Raw genomic sequence first — 19,765 nt, 5'->3', positions numbered from 1 at the left:
GAGAATGATAAGACAAATACTTGGCTAATGAGTCCTTTGGTCTCCTCACTTCCGATTAGAACTTGCACTCTTTGCTGGTATTCATGGAAGTAGCTCAGTTGTCTATCCATGTGTGTGGAGTATTTGGATCAGCAGTTGCAGTCACCATTTTGGCTGACAAGCAGAAGGCAAAGCAGAGCAAACAGAGGAAAGGAGAGCAAAACAGAGCAAAACGGCACGTGGCTCGTCGAGTTGGAGAATCAGTCACCAAAAACAAAGAAGGCTTGACCCTCTGCTAAACTGAGGAGCAATGCTAAAAATATTGATAGTTCCCAATGCCAAAATATTGATCAGACATATAATAATATTCATTGATGAGTCATCATCATCTGCAACCAATAATACCAACACAATATTTAGATACTTGAAGCACTGCACTCACTAGAGGCATGCAAATTCGATTGTTGAAGGCACTTTGTGTTTAATATGTTGCACAGCATGATCTCTTGCCTTCACTTCCTTCTCGACTTCTGCAAGTACCCTTTCCATTCCCTTAGGATACAACCAACGCCGAACAGGATCAATAACAATTTTCTCCAGTGCAACAGCACTCTTTATTAAGTGCATGACTTGTGTAACAGCAAGTCTTCGACCACGGTACCCTACTATTTCTACTACCTTGAGGTAATGATGGGGGCAAATGGCAGCTTTCTTTAATTTTCCATCGCACTTCCATGTTTGAAATTGCAGCTGCACCAAGGGAGAAATTTAATAAGAACCAAGAAGACAAAGTTTAACCTTTTTGCTTTCTGTATGCCTATACTTTTCTTTATTCAGTATGTTTTTACTTTTCTGTATTTATGTAATCTGCTAAGTGCTGCTAATAAATATCTCTGTCTATACCTTCAATGCAAGTCTCTGCAAGTAAGGAGATGCCTTGATCAAAGAATTTAATTGATGAAGAAGCCAACGATAATCTGCGTCAATATTAAACCACCTACACCAACACGTTTAAATAGCTAGAAATAAACCAAGATCAACAAATTTGATCAAGTTAAAACCAATGATCAAAGACTCAATGGTAAATATTATCGCAACTTGTAAGTGCATATGTTTAAAGCAGTAAGCTTTGAATTTGTTTATGAAAAATGGAAAAGAAAAAAAAAAGTTTCAAGGATTGAGAGTTAGATGGAGCCTCTGCTCAATACTTGCCCATCACTCATTACAAACTACAAGTAACTCGAAAACTGGATCAATTTTAAGTACCATACATTCCAGTACACGCAAACTAGAGGTCATCATTTGGCCCGCTGGGCGAAGTGACTTCAAGTGAGTAGTCCGATATGTAGTTAAATTTTGATGCACAATAATATAGATTAGTATAAAGTTTACATTGACTTATTGATGTATTAATATTGGTATAAATTGTATCTTATACTTTGTTGGGAATTTGATTTTCTAGTATTTTTAATTGAATCTGAATGGGGGGTATTTCTTTATTTACATTATAAACTTAAGTAAATTGAATAATATAAAAATAAATTAAAGTAAAAAGACAAGACATTTACCTTTTTTTTTCTTTTTTTTTAAAAGGCCCACCAAGCCCGAATCGAGCCCAAAAATTTAGGCCTGCCCAATGATGAACCCTGACGCAAACATACCTATACAGCTTGAAATTCACAGAAAGCATATTGGTCTCTGTTGCACTGCAACTACTAAATACATACAAATTCAATTGTAGATGGCACTTTGTTTTTAATATGTTGCATAGCATGATATTTTGCAAACACTTCAACTTTTACTTCTTCAACTCTCTTATCTGTTGAATGGTTGAGAACAGGATCAATAACAATTTTCTCCAGTGAAACAGCATTCTTCGTTAGGTACATGACATGTTTAGCTGCACATGCACGACCACAATACCCGACTATTTCTACTACCCTGAGGTAAGGATGGGGGCATTTGGCAACTGTCTTTACTTTTGGTCGCCTCCATGTTACGAAATTCATCTGCACCAAGGGAAGAACAATTGAGTTTCTGTTTACACTTTTTTTTTCCTTCCTTCACAATTGGTACAATTGGCAACGGAATGAATAGAAGTTTGACAAAACCACTGAAAATGCACATACACAAATACCAAATTAATTTTGTTATATATACCTTCAATACAAGTTTCTGCAAGTAAGGAGATACCTTCATGAAAGAACTTAAGTGATGAAGAGACAAGCAATAATCTGCTTCAACTATTAATTCCAATTGCTTGAGATTTGCTAATATAGGAAATGCATGATTCTGAAGTGGGCCAAAATCATCGTGGTCCTGAAACCCAAAGGAGTAGTTAAGAAAAGAAAAGAAGAAGAAAAACCACATGTTCATGACTAGCTAGATATACTAACCAGTGTCATTGGGGTGATATCCAACATGAGAATCTCTAGCCGAGAAAGAATACAGCATGAAAGTTGAGGGAACACAACCCTTATCGAATCAACACCCCAGTCAGCCTCTTCAGTGGATACTTCAGTGAGCAATGGTACATCACTGAGAAGCAAGCTTACCGAACCTCCATGGTAAATAAAGGAAACAAGGTTTGCTGCTTCACGAATCTGAATGCTTTTGAGGCGACAACAATGTTTTATCGCTAGGTACTTCAACGCAGCCGATGATGAACCAACAACTCTTAGATTTGCCAAATTTGAGGAAGCATACACTCAACTGTTCAAGACCTGGACAGTTAGACAACAAGTACTCGAGAATTTCTTCAGCCACATCAACATGTTTGAAATTAACTACTTTGAGCGACTTAAAACCAATAAAATTGTGTCCAAAAAAATTGGGTACTTTTTCAAGACCTAATACTTTGTAAGGAAAAGCATAGTGACCTTTGTCAATGACCCCGTCTCCTAAAAAAAACTCCAACTCTAGTATTTCAACTCCCTTTGTCATTGCAATTTGAATCCATCTGTCAATGGAAGTAGTGAAACGACGATCACTGAATCGTTTCATTTTTGGACCTTTATGTTGTTCCATTACACGACTCACCCAATCGACATATCTACGGCTTTTCTTGTGTCTTAACTCCGGTGTGAGGCCTCTAAGAGCATCGCCAGCGCCATACCCAAACGGGGGAAAGGCTGCCCTGGCGAGCCTAAGACACCTCCAGCAGCAGATGCAGCCTGGTTTCATGGTGGGTTCCACCAGCCGGCAGGCCCAAGGGCAAATTCAGCCCGAGCTGCTGCAAGTGATGCAATGCCGACGTCATAATGACGTCAACAATCCCAAAAAATATAATAAATAAATAAATAAAAAACCAAAAATTTCAGAATTTTTTTAAATAAATATCTAGGCATATTCTTTACTTCCCACACAAAAAACTATATACAAATTCATCTCCTCATATCTCATATGAATAGTATTTGCCTTAGACTTGCCCTAGACTTTAGCTCTCATGGGTGGAACCACAAATGCAAAGGCTGACACTATTCACGTGAATCTGTCTCATAGGTAGGTAATAATATTATACCTTGTGTTGGACTGTTTCCTTGGTTACATCTGGTAATGGATTTTCCATGTTATGAATCTGTCTCATCATGTAGGACTGCGGTAGGGGTTTTGTCTTTGTATATATATGGTGTTGCAAAGCAAAGAGCAAGAAGCGCACCTCACCTCTACTTTGTAGTAGTTGTAACTTGTACGTAGGTAGGTAAGAGGCAAAGTCCTAACTCCAAATCCTTTGGTGATCCAGTTCAGTTGCAAATCAAATTCCCAATCCTATTAAAAATAGCATGTTAATAATGATAATATTTCCTTGTTTTTAATAAGGATAAGCACGTCTAAGCCAAGAAAGCAACATCTAATTGGATTTTGGGATAATTGTAGAAATGTCACATGAACTTATACGTTAGTTTCAATTTGTCACTTTAAAAAAAATTTAAGCAAAATGTCACCTTAAGTTCTCAAAATCCATGATGTGTCACCTGACTTTAATATCATCCAATTTTCCATCCATTTTTAAGGGTATTTTAGTCTTTCCAATAGCTTTATATTTAAATTATATAAAATAGAGGGTTTACATATTGGAAAGACTCTTTTTATATGTAAACCCTCTTTTTGTTTCTTCTTAATTCTTTTACCCGATAGGAGAGGGGACTTTTACGACCAAAAAAGATAGGAAAAGGGATTGAGAAAGAAGATACAAGAAAATATAAAACAATTGAGAGGTCAAGGATTTTGAGACGTTCATTTACCAGCTAAGTCGGAAACTAATTTGAATTGTCACCTCCTAACATTGACTAAACCACACCTGCATTTATATTCGACAGCAGAACCACCTTCTACTTAGTTATCTCAAGATTTTTATTTTTTTCAAAACATATATATATACAAATGATAAACTAAATTAATAATCTAATATCAACCCAAAATTAATTCTTTTATAATATTGATATATTGATATATTATTGATAGTGAGGGACGGGTTAGCTAAATAAACAAGTGAAAATTAAAACAAACGCAACTAGGAGGAAATAAAATAGCTAGAAATAACACCAAGATGAGATCACACAAGTTTAAAAACCAATGAATAAAGGCTCATTGGTACATGCCCATCAACCATTACAAACTATAAACAAGGAAACTCGAAAGCTCCATCGGTTTTAATCACTTGAAATTCCAGCACGCACAAACATTTGGTAGCATTTAACATATATAGATCTAGTATCAATGATCTTGAAATACACTCATAAATTATATAGTTCCAATTCAAATGGATGGCATGGAACGACAAATTAAGACGTCGTTTAGGTCCTCGAATCCAAAGCTAAGATGGTGCTGAGATTCATGGGGTTCATGTACTTGGTGGACCCTGTCAAAATGTTCTGAACGATCAGTTTGTTTGCCTTTTCTGATGGGTGAAATGCATCCCAAAAAGCGTATCGGTCTCTGTTTGGGCACAAGTTTGAGGCCACCGTGCACAATCCTAACCCATTGTACGGTCCCTGTCCACAGCATGCAATCTTTGATGTAGAAAACCCTGTGTCCAAAAAAAATTATAATTCAATCAAAATCATTTCTTATTAACAATTAATATTATTAGATTAGCCCCCATGATCATGAATATTTACCAAATGCTTGAGGGTTGCTTATGAAATCGTTTCGCGTCTGCTGTGTGTTGGCAGCAATGAAGACGTCAGAACCAAGTTGGCTGTTGAGTGATTTTAGCAACTGAACGAAGTTGAGGGTTGTACAAAGACGCGGCTCTTTGCAGCTCAGCTGAACACTCGCCGTTCCTGCTTCGCTGCGCCAATTCTGCCGGCACGCAGCCTAGCGGCCCGGTACCTGTCACCAGAACTCTTCGTGTTCCGAGGTCATACATTCTCTGAAAAACCACACAACACCATTAAATTAATTAATTTTGTGGTGACATTAAAAGTGATGTGTGACTTGCCCAACAAGTTACAAGATGAAATTAGGAGTTGGCTACCAAGAGAAGTTTTTTGAGCTCGGACATGAGAAGTTTGACATAATCCGGGAGATCATACTGGCGTGATCTTGCAGAGAAAGGCACCAGATAGTAGTTGTTCACAAAGTCGTTGCCGCCGACGGTGAGGAGGACAAGTGCTCCATTCACAAGCTGCTTGGTGCGTTGAGCTCCGATGAGGGCACTCACCCTTTGCTGGTATTGTTGAAAGTATTCCAATTGCCTGGACATTCTTATTATGTTTACCTGCCAAAATTTCACATAACATACATGATTAGTTTAATTAAGTACCTCAATGAAAGCTAACTAGCATTCGGAAACTGAGACTACATAAAAGTAATTAGAACTGACAAACTGAATTCCAGTGTCATTGAGGATGCCAATGCCAGCAGAGGCAAAGTTGGCACCAACTAGTAGCTTCTGTCCAGTGAGCTCTGGACTCAAATATGGCAATGTGGATTCTGCACCAATTTGCTGGCCTGTAAATATATTCATACACACATCTTAAGTCAGTTTAATAAATAAATAAAACAGATATGTGTACAAAGAAAAACAGGATTGGAAGAAAACCCAACTGATAAAATCAGGGATGTTGAAGCCATTGGAGAAACGGCCAGTGGGTCGACGAGTTGGATAGTCAATGCCATAAGGAGGAGCGTCAGCGCGAGCTGTGGTGGCTAAGTAATTGTTGTTGCCATTGTCAACAAGTGAGTCTCCAAACACAAAAAAGGCCCGACCCTCAGCTTGGGAGCTCAAAGTTCCCAATGCCATGGCCAGACCAAAGATGGCCAATGAACCCAAAGCCAAAGAACTAGCCGATGCCATGGAGGCGTCGTTGGTTTTGAAAGTAACAAAACAGAACAAAAAGACTATATATTGTCTATGATTGAACAATGATGCTGAAGAGCTTGGTAATGTGGAAGTTTGATAGAGCATGGGGTGTTATATAGGTCGGGATACTTGTCAACTGGGGCAAAACAGGGCCCACTTCGTACAAAAACAACCCAGTCTGGGTAGTTGCGATTATGGCAATGCCATAAGTAGCTGTGGCGGGCGACGCTTGATATTTGATGACCAATGCGCGCCTTTGAAAGATCTACTTTGTGCTCGTCATGTATTGAAAGTGGTTTTTCGGCCAAGCTTTTGTAAATTTGGTCACGAATTTGCCTTTCCAGTTTACTGCCATGTCAGAAGTCAAAAGTCAAAAGTGAACAAAATTCAAGTGTAGGTGTCAGTTAGGTCAGGATGGAGCCCTCTTGGATCTATGATCCATACAACCTCTGTTTTATGCAGAGCAGATTTACTAAAACCAGAGTCAAAATTTGAAAGTTTATGAGGCAATTTGATGTATCGGTTAAACATTAAGTCGAATCGGAACCCAGTTTTACAGCTGTTATTACTTTTTCAACCTTGGCCTAAAGATCCAGTGCTGGATGAGATCAAATTAGCCTGCAGATAATTCGTTCTTATTTGGAAACACCAGTAGTGACCACCTAATTGCAAATTAAACATATGACAGCCAATTTTACACGCTAGTAAATGGGGTAGGTAGTAGTTTGTGACTAGATTTTCCATGCTCTTGAATGACTTTCCTTCTTAAACCTTAGCTTTTGACAATGACCAACTTCATCATAAATTAATGACACAGTTCAAAATTTGACGCCAGTAAATGATTGATTGTGAAGACCCTTGGTTGGCTAATCACTTATGCGCTTGAAGATGTTAGCCATTTATTTATGAAGCTAACTCATTAGCTATAAAGTTTAGGAATGTGATTCAGAAAAAAGTTACCGACAACAGCAGCAGGCATGTGATCCAATTCAACATAAAAATGACTTCATTTCTTGACGCACCTTACAAACTAATTGCCATAAAAACGTGCAATTATTATCCAGCCAAAGCCAATAAAGCTCGTAGAGGTTTAATTGCGAGCCACCGACTCTCACATCACAGCTTTTAAATCATCTGCTGCTAAATGCTAATCATTCTGAATGAGAAAAAAAAATAGTATTAAAAGCAAAAGCTTTGCTAATTGACTTGAGATGTGACTTTCTCCTCAGCATTATTGGAGCACTCGAGAGTAACATGAAATGAAACACACACATAATACCAACACACATAATAGTAAAAGACAGCCTTTATTACAATACCAACTACCATACAGCAATATGGTTCGTACAAATTAACTTTGGCTGAAGAAACGGTTCAACTAACCAACAAGGCCTTAGCTTTCCCGAGGGCTTGTCAAGTTTATGAAGCATTCATCTCTTTTTCTCTCTCTCTCAAAACCTACTTTTGAGGCTCTTTAATTTCTGACCAGTGAGTGAGTGATGCCCTGGCTAGCATTTTCGTGAAGCTCATGCCCTTCACCACACCACCTACCTATACTATAGCAGCACCCTAGCACTAACTGTCTTCAAATGCCATTGTGCCAAGACCAACATTAACAACAAGGGAATCAGATGAGATTAATTTGCAAATGCAGCAATATTTTTGAATCAATTTGTTGTCTTCTTCTCTTCGTCTTTGCTACGATTAGGTTATTTTTTTAAATAGGTCAAATGCTGAGAGTAGCTAGTTTGGAAAAGGAACAATGGAGCATATGCTGCATCCCATTTGGAGGCTAAGTTAATGGCATTGAAGAGATCGATGAGTTCATATCAAACTGACATCTGTCCCTTGTTGGACCAGAGCAATTTATTTCTTCTTAAGTGTTCATATGTACCTGTCTGAATCGATCTGGTCTAGTCCTCCCTCCCTCCCCGAGCTTTGCTTTCCTTTAATTTTCTTTTGCTTATTTCACTTTACATTGAGAGCTTCATCAAGCCTTCAAGTTGCACAGCTGTCTCAACTCTGAATTATGCAATACAATTATGGCCCGTCTTATTTATTATTGCTTGCATATATATTGTGATGATGGGAAAAATAATCAATAAAAACAATAGTACATTTCTATACAATTACTTGACTGGAATAATGTGTGCATTTGTGCCACTCTAGTTCTACGTGGGGCTACGTTTGTCATTTGACTAGAGGAAACAAATTCAAACAATTTGTACTTTGCCAATTTTAAAAGTTTAATTAAAGTTTAATTTTTATTTTCATTTTTTAAAACAAGTGGGCTCAGTGTGTTGAGCAGAAGATTTGCCATTGCCAGTAACATGTTTCACCGGAAAGGCTATAATGAGGGCTTAAAGTGAGGAGGTTATTTGAGGAGGTCAAATCTCACCATCAACAAATGTAAAGAAATCATGGGACTTAAATATTTTAAATGTTTTGACGGTCGGATCGGTCTCCTCAAATAACCTCCTCACTTTAACTCCTCATTGTAAAAGCTCCCCATGTTTCACACATCAAAGCTTGGGCCAATTTAGATCTGCCCCATCTCATGCGTTTGCGTAGCTTTACTTTACTTTACTTTACTTTACTTGCTCTGCATGGCCCAACGCCAACATTTTTACTTTACTTGCGCCCTTTATTATTGGGCCTGAAATGCTTGACACGAAGCTTATGTCTTGGGCCCTCAATGGTTAATAACGAAGATGAGAAGAGAATGAGAGAGATAGAGAACAAAGAAACCCAGACAAAACTAAATTTCAAGCTTGGAATTAAATAGGCAAACCAACTTACACTAATACACACTAGAGTTTTTAATGACACAAGGCAAAACAATAATAATAATAATATAATCACTTCACTTATGAAGGCAGATTGGTTGATGAAATGATGATAAGAGTTCAATAATAAACCCCTCGTAGTTGTTCTAGTAACTTTCTAGACTTTAAGTTGTAGGTCTAGGTCCTAGAGTCCAACGCCAAAATAGTACTGAGATTCATTGGGTTCATGTACTTGTTGGACCCTGTCAGGATTTGCTGCGCAATGATTCTGTTGGCCTTCTCAGAAGGATGGAATGGATCCCAAAACGCGTACAAATCTCTGTTTGGGCACAAGTTGGACACAACTGTGCATAGCCCAATCCCATTGTAGGGCCCTTGCCCACAGCATGCTATCTTTGAAGTCACAAATCCTGCAAAAAAGTAACACCAGATCATGTTCAGTTCAAGGTATCTTTGTAATTTTCTTTTTAATTTTCCCAGTTTTGTTTGTTTTTTTTTTTCGGTAATCATATTCTAAACTATTCTAATATCTAATGTCTAATGTACGGAGATGGATATTGAACTTGCATACTGTCTTGGCCCAACCAACCCACTTTGTGCTTATCAGTTTGCCAGTTCATTATTTGGACGTACCATAAGCTTGAGGGTCAGCGATAAAATCCATGTGCATTTCATATGCATTTGCAGCAACAAAGACATCTGAGCCAATCTGGCTGTTGAGACCATTGATCATTTGGACGAGTTGTGGGTTGAACAAAGATGCAGCTCGCTCCAGCTCAACCGAGCATTCACCGGCTCTGCTGTGCTGAGCCAACTCTGCAGGAACACACCCTAGTGGTCCTGTTCCTGTCACCAAAACCCTCCGAGCTCCTAATTCATATAGCCTCTGCATTGTGAAAAGACAAAAACATTACATTACATTAAAGCATGCATTGTTCTAATTGAGCTTCAAATTAATCACGTGCGGAATTTCAATATTTTAACGACATGCATGATGCATAACATACTTCAAATCATCCACAAATGATATGAGGAAATGTTTTAACTTGATTGATAAAGATTGTTAGGTCTTAACAAAGTTGAAAATTCTCTGCTAATAAATTTGTCTCCTAAACAACATTAATGTAGGCAGATAGTGGTCATAAGTGCATTTGGGCAAAGGCATTAATGAAAATGTCATAATACTTGCTGGTCTCACCAACCAAGCATATCTTCCAATAACTCCCTGGTTGCCTTGGGTCACATCAACATTACTCCTTGACTATCCTACACCAATTCTCTATATGTGTGTGTGCGTATGGTTGGTGTTACTGTAACACCTTGCGTATATAGTGAGTGCATCAATAACAGAAATAATGAAAATGGGAAAAATGGAGAGAATTTCTGATTGTATACACTCTCTCTTGAGTTTATCAATCTCGTCACATGATTTAGTTAACTGTGAGAGACAAACTCAAGAGTGTACACAACATGTGACACTTAAGAATTTTTCATAAAAAGGAAGTAGCACAATAGTTACCGCTAGAACTTTGCGATATTCAGAAATGAGGTACACAACATAGTCTGGCAGAGAAAATTGGCGAGATCTAGCAGAGAAGGGCACCAAGTAGTAGTTGTTGACAAAATCATTGCCACCAAGAGTAATAAGAACAAGTGCTTGGTTAACAAGTCGTTGAGTTTGTTCAGGTCCAACTAGGGCAGCCACCCTTGTCTGGTATTGCTCGAAATATTCCAATTGCTTGTAGATTCGGATTATATTGAGCTGCCAATTTTGGACATTGCTAATTAGATACTCTTCTTCTTCATTATTTATGGCAATGTGAAAAAACTAAAACTAAATAGAATGTATACTTTAATTGACATTGCTATAAGAGGGTTAAAAAGAGGACTTACAAACTGGATGCCAGTGTCGTTGAGAATTCCAATCCCAGCAGAAGCAAAGTTGGCACCGACAAGTAGGTTTTGTCCAGTGAGTTGAGGGCTCAAGTAGGGCAATGTGGGCTCTGAGCCAAGTTGCTCACCTGAAAAATACATATTGCAAATATGTTACAGCATATAATCACTACCAAAAAACCAAAAAAGACAAAAAAGTAAGAGCCTTACTGATAATGTCTGGTATGTTAAGGCCATTAGAAAAACGGCCGGTGGGTCTGTGAGTTGGATAATCTATGCCATAAGGGTAAGAGTCTGCCCGGGCAGTGGTGGCCAAGTAGTCATTGTTGCCATTGTCCACCAGAGAATCTCCGAAAACGAAGAATGCCCGTGCCTCAGCTCGACGGCTAGCACAAGCACCGAGCAGGCCTAGGATAATTACCCAAGAAGCAAAAATGCTATGCATGATGAGATGAAATGAAATGGCTCTAACTCTTTAAGAAATCTCACAACCAACTAGCTCTATCTGTTGTTCTCACTCAAAGTACTCTAGTTTTATTCCACTGGTAAGTGAATAAGAGCTTGCTTGCTTTATATATTGCTCCTGCTTTCATTGTTTGGCACCATATTAATGGCGTGCTCTACCACCAGCAGAATAAAGCATAGGACCACCACCATTAACAAAAGCTAGTAGCTCTGGTAGTTCCAGTAGAAAAAACGGGGAATTATTTGAGCAGCCACTAGCCAGTAAGTTGTATATCCACTATGACCTCTAGTTGTGAGACATTGCCGACTTACTTTGCACTGCATTCATTCTTGTGTTGCTTATTTTGGTAAAGCTGACAAATATAATACTTATTTGGTTAAATACTGCATTATTTGGTTGAATATAATACTTACTTTTCAACACCATGATGTTACACACAGTGAAAAAAAGATTGAGCGATTGAATTTTGGGTTAGACTTTTCAACTTTGCAGTCAATCCTTGCTTGCTAGGTTTCCACCTACTTCTTACAGCTTTAATAAACCATCTTTTTCTTTCAGGCGGAGTGACGGTGATACAGATTTTTTTCAGTTAAATCCATGTAAAATAAAATAAAATTTTGAAGCATATATAATGATTGTAGAATTCTTTCAGCTTTCAGTTTAAGAGGAACTAAAAATATTGTCAGACCATTTTTATTTTCTCTCTCTTTCTTGTTCTGCATTTTTCTCTTTTCGTGGTTTAAAGGCTGAGCTCTCATCTGGTGAAGGTCATCATAAGTTCATACCCATTTGACCCCCTTAAATCATGGAATATATCGCATGCCTAAACTCATGGGAGACGATTTAAACTCTTTAAACTTATTTATTTATCTAATGCTTCAATGTTTGGTTGGTAGGTTTTATAGATTGCATGCAATTTGCCATGCGCAGAAATATAATTAGTTTAACAGATATAATGAGTCAGCCCTCTCAATTCCCATCCCAGCAATATACGGCAAGTGTGATGCATGTTTATAGCCTAGTCTTTAAAGAGGGAATGCCGCATATTGGTAAGAGAGGGAGGGGGGACAGACAAAAGGCAACAGATTAATAAGCCATGTGACCAAAATAAATAAGGTGGGGTGTGATCTAACTACTTCCAAAAGGCACTTCATATGCTACCTCAATGCACATTAAAATTATGTGCATGTCAAAATATTATGCCTTTTTTCACTAACAGAAAAAACCCTTCATTAGCAATAAGCTTTTTTTAACCCCAGATCCTTCTCATGTGACCAACAACATGAAGGCTCCTTTAAAAAGAAAAGGATTTGGGTTTGGAGCCATCCCCATCTGATTAAGATTTTTGAGGGATACGAAATATTTGTTTCAGCATTTGACAGGATTAATTATTAAGGACTGAGTCTGTGTGTGATTGATTGATGATGATGGAGCATAAATGGGGTTTTTATGTGCCTCTTAGCAATAACATCAATCTGATACAGTCTGTCTCTCAAGTGTCTCTCAAATAACAACAGGACTAAAAGCAGCATCCCCATTGTGTTTATCAAGTTAAACTGCCAATTGCCAAAGCACTTATCTGTCAGCTCCTACAAAAGCTGCTTATTTCTTAATGAAGAAGAAGAAGCAGCAGATCAAAGGCTAGAGATTATATATGCCAGCAAAATAAATATCTTGTCACAGTTGATGAATCAAAGATTGCAACCGATTTTCTTAGCCGAGTAAATGATAACAAATTCCTGAAGAGTTTGGGAAGCTTCTATGTGATACTATTATCTGCTGCAATGACCACAGCTTCTTCTGCAACAAAACCCTTCACGTGGCTTGGCTTAATTAGAAAAGCAACCAACTGGCCAAGAAACTGACATTTCCTACAAATTCCCAAAGTGGTATAACCATACCAATCTTTTCAGGCTCTTAAATTCCCACCAAGTACGAAGGAGTATAAAATTTATATCCTTGATTGTAAATAATAACTTTCTAGTTCCCAATCTGCTGTATATATTTATTAATTTTTTTAAAACTTTTGGAAGCCAGGTAGAGATTATTAACAGTTTTCACTGGTACTCAGTCAGCTCACAACTCTTTCTTTGAATGTGAAAGATGTGCCTGTCTTCAGGTTCTGATTATCAGAGGAAAAGCATGGTATGGACGCGCAAATGATTGTTGTTTTTAACACATAACACACAACAACAACAACAACAAGGGAAAACAATTGTGACATTAATGATGGAAAAGACTACCAAATTCTGTTCTGAAATCTGAGAGTTGAATCTTTTTATAATTCTATGTGCCTGCCTCTGCTGCACTTCAATCAACAAACAGAAAATAAAAAATTAAAGTGATTAAAATATTGGGCTTTTGGTTTTCGTTTGAGTGCGCATGTAGGCTTTCCTCATCCTTTTTGGGGCACAAATTATATATAACTTTCAGGCCCCTGTTACATACAAAGCTCACACACTATGGGCCTGAAGCAGACAATAAAAAAGAAGAAGAAAATAAATAGACCCTTGCATTATTTTTAGATCCACTAACATGAAAGATGACAGAGATGAAAACAGAGCCCAACCAGAAAATAAATATAAAAAAAGCTTCCCACTCCTACAAGGGTCTAGAGGCTATGTACAAGTTACTAGCAGCAATATGATATGAGGCCCTTCATAAACTCTATTAGCAGCAATATTATTAGGTCCATGATGATGGAGGTCCCAAAGCATCCCAATTTATGAATTCATCTCCTCCCCTCATCATAACAGCAGCTCCTATGTCATTCATCTCTAGGAAATCCTTTTCACCACAAACTCCAGCCCAACTGCTCAATACAGGACTATTAGTCCCAGTACTAGCACTAGCACCACCACCAGTAGTAGTAGTACTCGCCCATAAATCATCTCCAATACTCCAACCTGCAAATATTAATGAATCTGAACAAGCTTCACCACCTAACTTATCACAACCATCTCCACTTGAGCCCCCCTCCATAGATTCCCCAAATCCACCCTTCATATTATACTGATCAGAGGTGGACTTAGTGCTTGAACAACTTGAATTTGCAGGTGATGATGATGGTGGTTTGTGATCTGGCAAGTTGAGCTTGGCAGAGGTACCGTAGAGCTTTCGAGCTGCTTCATCATAAGCAAGAGCTGCCTCTGTTGAGGTGTTGAAAGTGCCCAGCCAAAGCCGAACCCCACGATTGGGCTCTCGAATCTCAGCCACCCATTTCCCCCAAGTCCTCTGCCTCACTCCCCTGAAGTTGCACAGTGCATTCTCTGGCCCTCCTTTCCCTTTCATGCACCCTTTTCTTGAGCGCCCCATGCTTGCTGTAGCTTTCTTCCCTACCTTTCTCCCTTCCTTTTCCATGTTAAGGCAATAAGAAGGCCTTGGTTTGGTGAAGTGATGAAGAAGAAGATTTGGCTGGCACAGTGACCTATAATAAATTTTTTGAGCCACAGGTGGCTGCTACCCAGTGTAGTGTTGTGTTGTGGCATGTGTTTGATGGGAAATTGAGAGGCACATGAGATGCACATCCTACTTAGTTAGGAGGAGAAGTGGGCTGTTGACATGTGTAAAACAATAGCTTGGCTGTTGCTGTTGCACACGACCCTCAATGAACACATGTCAAACGGTCAAAGAACACCTGTCGTCTGGCCTAATGCCTAATTCTAATTGTTTCACCAACTCCTTAAGCTTGAAGATATACGATATGAATTGGATTTCCCTTTTAATTTCTGCGTACGGAAAGAGTCACACGTACATACTACATGTCACGTCATGGGTAGCTCTTCATTTTTGTTGGGATCGCCTACAGTTCACATCCCAAATCCTAGAGCCCAAAGTCCACCTTGGACAAAGATAAATTAATATCATAAAACAAAATATATAAAAAATAAGAAAATAAATCCAACCTTGAAGTAAGCAAGCTCAGTCGTGGAAGAGGAGTCGCATGCGCGGGAGATGGCAACGGGACAAATTGGTCGTCAGCTGAGGTGTATTTCATTTTCTTTAAACTTATTTTTCTTTTACCATTCGAGATTTGCAAGTCCTAAGTGTTCTAGAATAGGTTTAGGATCAAGATTCGAGACTTGCAAACGATTTCGGAATAAGTTTGGATAAGTTGAAGACTTGGATTTAGGGTTTGGAATGCTAAATTAATTTTTAAGGATTTTTAACTAATTGAAACTATTGTTAAAATAATTTTGATAATTAAAAACAATTTTACAGAATAGCCGAACGGCTATACTATATAAATAGATATTTTAACAGTATAGCCGCTCGGCTGTACTATTTAAAGACAACATATTAACCGTAAAGAAGTCGCACGGCTATACCCGTTAAATACAATATTTTAACAGTATAGCCGTACAGCTATACTCCATGAATAGTAATTATAACAATACAGCCGCCCGGCTATACTATTTAAATGGAGTATTCTAAAAGTATAGTCACGGCTATACGCTTTAAAAGTATAAAATTAGTTTATTTACTTTTGTTTTTGGGCCAACTTCTTTAATTTAATATATGTAATTAAGTAATATCTTAGTCTTTTTTAATTACTTTAATTAGTAATTATATTTTAATTATTGTTTCTTTGGTGAATATTTAAATATTTTACTGATTTCATAAATTACTCAATAAATAGTAATTATTTATTTTATACAAAATTAATTTGGGTAAATCCAAGTCTCGAATTAAAAACCCTGCTTCTGAACTTGCTCCAAAATATTTCTCAAGCCTCGAACCCTAGCCATAAGTCAACTATGGGGCACTTATGACTTGATTAGGCTTGAATACTTACGTAACTGCACTTGGGGTTTTATGATTAGGGTTTCTATCTCAATATATAGTTAGTACGATATAACCGGACCTAACCCTACACTTGAGTATGCCTTGACGTAGATTTTAATAAGTGGTAGTATAGCTGCGCGACTAACTCTATAAATAGAAAATTTTAAACATATGGTTGCGCGGCTATACTCTTTAAATATAATATTTTAAACGTCTAATAATGTGGCTATACCCTTTAAATAGCATAATCTGGATTTCTCTTTTTAATTACTTTAATTAGTTGTCATGTTTTAATTATTATTTACTTTGTGATTTATTTAAATATTTTATTAAAGACATTTAAAAAAAAATATTAGTATTTATCAAGTAATCTAATTTATGAAATTAATTAAAATATTTAATACTAATTATTCACTAAAGAAGTAATATTTAAGATATAATTACTAATTAAATCAATTAAATAAGGCTAAGATATGATTTAATTACTAAAAACAAAATTTATCTATGCGTTATAAATAGAATATTTTAAACGTATAGCCTCATGCTATACTCTAGGGGTGGTTGCGGTTCGGTAACAATTTTTGCTCAAACCTCAAACCGACCGACTATTTGCATATAGTGATTTTTGAAACCGCAAACCGACCGGTAAACCACAAAAAGCGGTCAGTTACCGTGAATTAGTGGTTTAAAACCGCAAGTTCTCAAGCATTCACAAAAATATAAATTCACAACCTAAATAAATAAATACACAATCTCAACTTATCAAGCATATATAAATTCACAATCTCCTCAACTTCGCAAGCATTCACAACCTAAAAAAAATTAAAGTTACAATTCCAAACATTCCAATTAAAGTTAAACTTCTCAAGTATTCCAATTCCAAATTCTTTAAAGTTACAAACCAAAAGCAAAATGTAAAGCAAAATGAATTAAAGTTACAACTAAAAAGAAAAATTCAATTCAAAGTTAATTAAAGTTATAAACTAAACGAAAAATGCAATGCACCAATGTTACAAACTAAAGTTACAAACTTAAGTGTTGGTGGTGAGTGGATTTGAAGAACCCCATTGTGTTGTTTAAGCATCAATATTATCTACAAATAAAACAACATAGTTTAGTACATTTAATTATAAGAAGATCAAATAAAACAACATATATTGGCTATACTTTGCGGTTTGCAGGTAACCGCAAGTTTTGAAAATCAAATACCGCAAATGCGGTTCGGTTCTTCATACCTCAAATGCGATTCGGTTTACTGCGATCGCAATTTCATTGCGGTAAATAATCAGTTGGTTTTTGCGATTTTTCGGTCTAAAATGTCACCCCTACTACACTCTACAAATAGAAATTTTAGAAGTATAGCCGCTCGGCTAGACTCCATAAATAGAAATTTTAAAAGTATAGCATGACAATATGCCTTAAATACAATATTTTAAAAGTATAATCGCACGACTATACTATATAGATAAAAAAAATTATAGTATAGTCGTGCGGCTATACTTTTGAATACAATATATTAACAGATAGCCGAATGTCAATACGCAATAAATATAAATTTTAAAGATAGCCGCTATACACTATAAATTGAATTTTTTAACAGTATAGCTGCACGGCTGTACTTCATAAGGCAAAATTGTAGCAATGGTCCTTGGACTAAGACCAAACTTTACTTTTCGTCCATCATATTATTAAATTATTATAGTAGTACTTTAATTATGCCTTCACTTTCAAAAATCGTCCTTTCCGTCATCTCCGTCAACTTTTCCATTAAAAATGATGACATGACAATAACAAGCCCTACTTGGCATGGGCAAAAATGTATTTTCACACAAAAATTTAAAAAATGGCCTCTCTATTTCTTCATCAACCAAATAACCAGTATTCTTGGAAAGGATTTGGGGCAATCTGTAACGCATTACAAGAGCTCAAGGAAGAGGGTTTGAGAGAGAATTGCATTAACTTTGTTGCCAATAATGATGCAAAGGTTTCAAATGATGAGGATGATGAAGAGAGATGTGGGAGTCAACTGAACGACAAGTCCAACCCTACTGTCAAACCTCAACCTCCAGCTGACCAAAAACAGATAATATAAGGGAAAAGTCTATGGCGCTTCTTACGCAGAATTTTGTGAAGCTCTTTGTCTGCTCCACTGAAGAAATGATATCGCTTGATGATGTTACCAAGTTATGCTTGGGGATGCACATAGTGCATTAACGATGAGAACTAAAGTAAGGCTGATTTATGATATTGCAAATGTTTTGTCCTCCATGAATCTCATTGAGAAGACCCACACAGCAGATACGAGGAAACTTGCATTTAAGTGGTTGGGATTGAGAGGGAAAGAGGAGAATTTGGTTCCAAACGAGTTTTTTATTGAAAAGAGCCTTTTAAATAAATTGGTACATATATCACAAACGTCATTTCTAAGAGGGGCAAGATGGAATCTTCTATTGGTGAGGAGTTGGATGCACAAAAACAAAGGCAACCCACCCAAATCTCTTCCTAGCCCCAAATTTCTTTGCTGACAAAAAAGAATGGCCTCTCTATTTCTTCATCAGCCAGGCATGACTTAGCTAGGTACATGAAATTGAAACCTGTATGAGGAGCGATCTTCAGTGCAGCCAAAAACCCAAAAGGTGATGGAAAGTGATCCATCCTCCCACTAAGGAGACGGACAAAGGAAGCGGCCCACCTAGATACCCATCAACCCTCTCCTTGGGGTGGGGGATGGAGGAGCATGAGGGAGAGAGAGAGAGAGAGAGAGAGAAATTACGAATTTCCCAATTTGCCCTTAATTTTGACAGAAAATTTAACTAAGTTGACGGAAATACCAATAATGCAACATGAGATCTAATTGAAACACCACCGTAACAATTTAACAATATAATGGATGAAAAGTAAAGTTTAATCTTAATCCAGAGACCATTGCTACAATTTTGCCTAGAAATTATAAAAGTAAATGCTGCGCGGCTATACGCTATAAATAGAAACCGATTGTTAAAGTATAGCCGCATGACTATAGTATTTACGGTATAGCCGCACGGCTATATGCCTTAAATACAATATTTTAAAAGTATTTCCGCCCGGCTATACGCTTTAAATACAATACATTAACGATATAGCCGGACGACTATACTCAATAAATAGAAATTTTAATAGTACAGCCGGTTGGCTATACGCTATAAATAGAAATTTTAAGAGCATCGCCGGTCGGCTATACGCTATAAATATAAATTTTAATAGTATAGCCGGGCGGCCATAGTATTTAAATACAAGGTATTTATAGCCGCATGGCTATACGCTGTCAAAAATGAATTTTATTATCCAAACCCTAAATTGAAGTCTTGAACCAAATACTCTAGCTCTCGAACTTCTCCAAACTTGTTCTAAAATTATTTGCAATCCGCAGGTGTATCTCAACAAACTTTCGCTTGCCAAAATTTCTGAGTAGCATTTTCCATCTCCAATTTTGTGTTAAGAATGCTTCGCCACAAACGGAGGTGGGCTTCTAAACAAAGCAGTGGCCTATTTCTTTTTGTTTTTATTTTT

At 37.2% G+C, this 19,765-nt stretch overlaps 4 protein-coding genes and 1 pseudogene across 4 annotated transcripts; 1 reads left to right on the top strand and 4 right to left on the bottom strand.

Moving 5' to 3' along the window:
- Positions 1 to 1,244: 1,244 nt before the first annotated feature.
- On the bottom strand, positions 1,245 to 2,683 carry LOC107880546 (uncharacterized). The gene is made up of 3 exons (XM_089042810.1): positions 2,376 to 2,683; positions 2,140 to 2,298; positions 1,245 to 1,988 (listed from the first exon to the last, which is right to left on the bottom strand). Exons 1-3 carry the CDS (start codon positions 2,400 to 2,402, stop codon positions 1,695 to 1,697), a joined length of 480 nt encoding a protein of 159 aa, XP_088898936.1. The 5' UTR covers positions 2,403 to 2,683; the 3' UTR covers positions 1,245 to 1,694.
- A 1,848-nt stretch (positions 2,684 to 4,531) lies between these two features.
- LOC103318730 (GDSL esterase/lipase LTL1-like) lies at positions 4,532 to 6,384 on the bottom strand. The gene is given in 6 exon segments (XM_008220149.2): positions 4,532 to 5,008; positions 5,100 to 5,205; positions 5,207 to 5,353; positions 5,459 to 5,701; positions 5,807 to 5,934; positions 6,031 to 6,384. Coding segments are annotated over 6 exon segments (1,107 nt in total). The 5' UTR covers positions 6,281 to 6,384; the 3' UTR covers positions 4,532 to 4,775.
- Positions 6,385 to 9,041: 2,657 nt separating this feature from the next.
- LOC103318729 (GDSL esterase/lipase At5g33370-like) lies at positions 9,042 to 11,480 on the bottom strand. The gene is made up of 5 exons (XM_008220148.3): positions 11,176 to 11,480; positions 10,966 to 11,093; positions 10,592 to 10,834; positions 9,706 to 9,958; positions 9,042 to 9,482 (listed from the first exon to the last, which is right to left on the bottom strand). The coding sequence occupies exons 1-5, from the start codon at positions 11,408 to 11,410 to the stop codon at positions 9,250 to 9,252; spliced, it is 1,092 nt and encodes a 363-aa protein (XP_008218370.1). The 5' UTR covers positions 11,411 to 11,480; the 3' UTR covers positions 9,042 to 9,249.
- Positions 11,481 to 13,802: 2,322 nt separating this feature from the next.
- Positions 13,803 to 14,922, bottom strand: LOC103318728 (uncharacterized). Its single transcript, XM_008220147.2, has one exon. The coding sequence runs from the start codon at positions 14,789 to 14,791 to the stop codon at positions 14,117 to 14,119; it is 675 nt and encodes a 224-aa protein (XP_008218369.2). The 5' UTR covers positions 14,792 to 14,922; the 3' UTR covers positions 13,803 to 14,116.
- Positions 14,923 to 18,059: 3,137 nt separating this feature from the next.
- On the top strand, positions 18,060 to 18,722 carry LOC107880545 (E2F transcription factor-like E2FE pseudogene; annotated as a pseudogene).
- Positions 18,723 to 19,765: the final 1,043 nt, after the last annotated feature.

This window comes from Prunus mume, linkage group LG1, assembly GCF_029339155.1.
Source record: "Prunus mume cultivar Tortuosa linkage group LG1, ASM2933915v1, whole genome shotgun sequence".
Classification (NCBI taxonomy): Eukaryota; Viridiplantae; Streptophyta; class Magnoliopsida; order Rosales; family Rosaceae; genus Prunus; species Prunus mume.
The sequence above is the reverse complement of the archived record's forward strand: the minus strand, read 5'-3'. Positions and strand labels throughout refer to the sequence as shown.

Coding starts and splice junctions, on each gene's coding strand:
- LOC107880546 (XM_089042810.1), bottom strand. CDS start 2,402: ATGTTGGATATCACCCCAATGACACTG. Junction 2,299..2,375: donor ATATCACCCCAATGACACTG/GTTAGTATATCT, acceptor TTTGGGTTTCAG/GACCACGATGATTTTGGCCC. Junction 1,989..2,139: donor TGCAGAAACTTGTATTGAAG/GTATATATAACA, acceptor CCCTTGGTGCAG/ATGAATTTCGTAACATGGAG.
- LOC103318729 (XM_008220148.3), bottom strand. CDS start 11,410: ATGCATAGCATTTTTGCTTCTTGGGTAATTATCCTAGGCCTGCTCGGT. Junction 11,094..11,175: donor TAACATACCAGACATTATCA/GTAAGGCTCTTA, acceptor TGTATTTTTCAG/GTGAGCAACTTGGCTCAGAG. Junction 10,835..10,965: donor ACGACACTGGCATCCAGTTT/GTAAGTCCTCTT, acceptor CAAAATTGGCAG/CTCAATATAATCCGAATCTA.
- LOC103318728 (XM_008220147.2), bottom strand. CDS start 14,791: ATGGAAAAGGAAGGGAGAAAGGTAGGGAAGAAAGCTACAGCAAGCATG.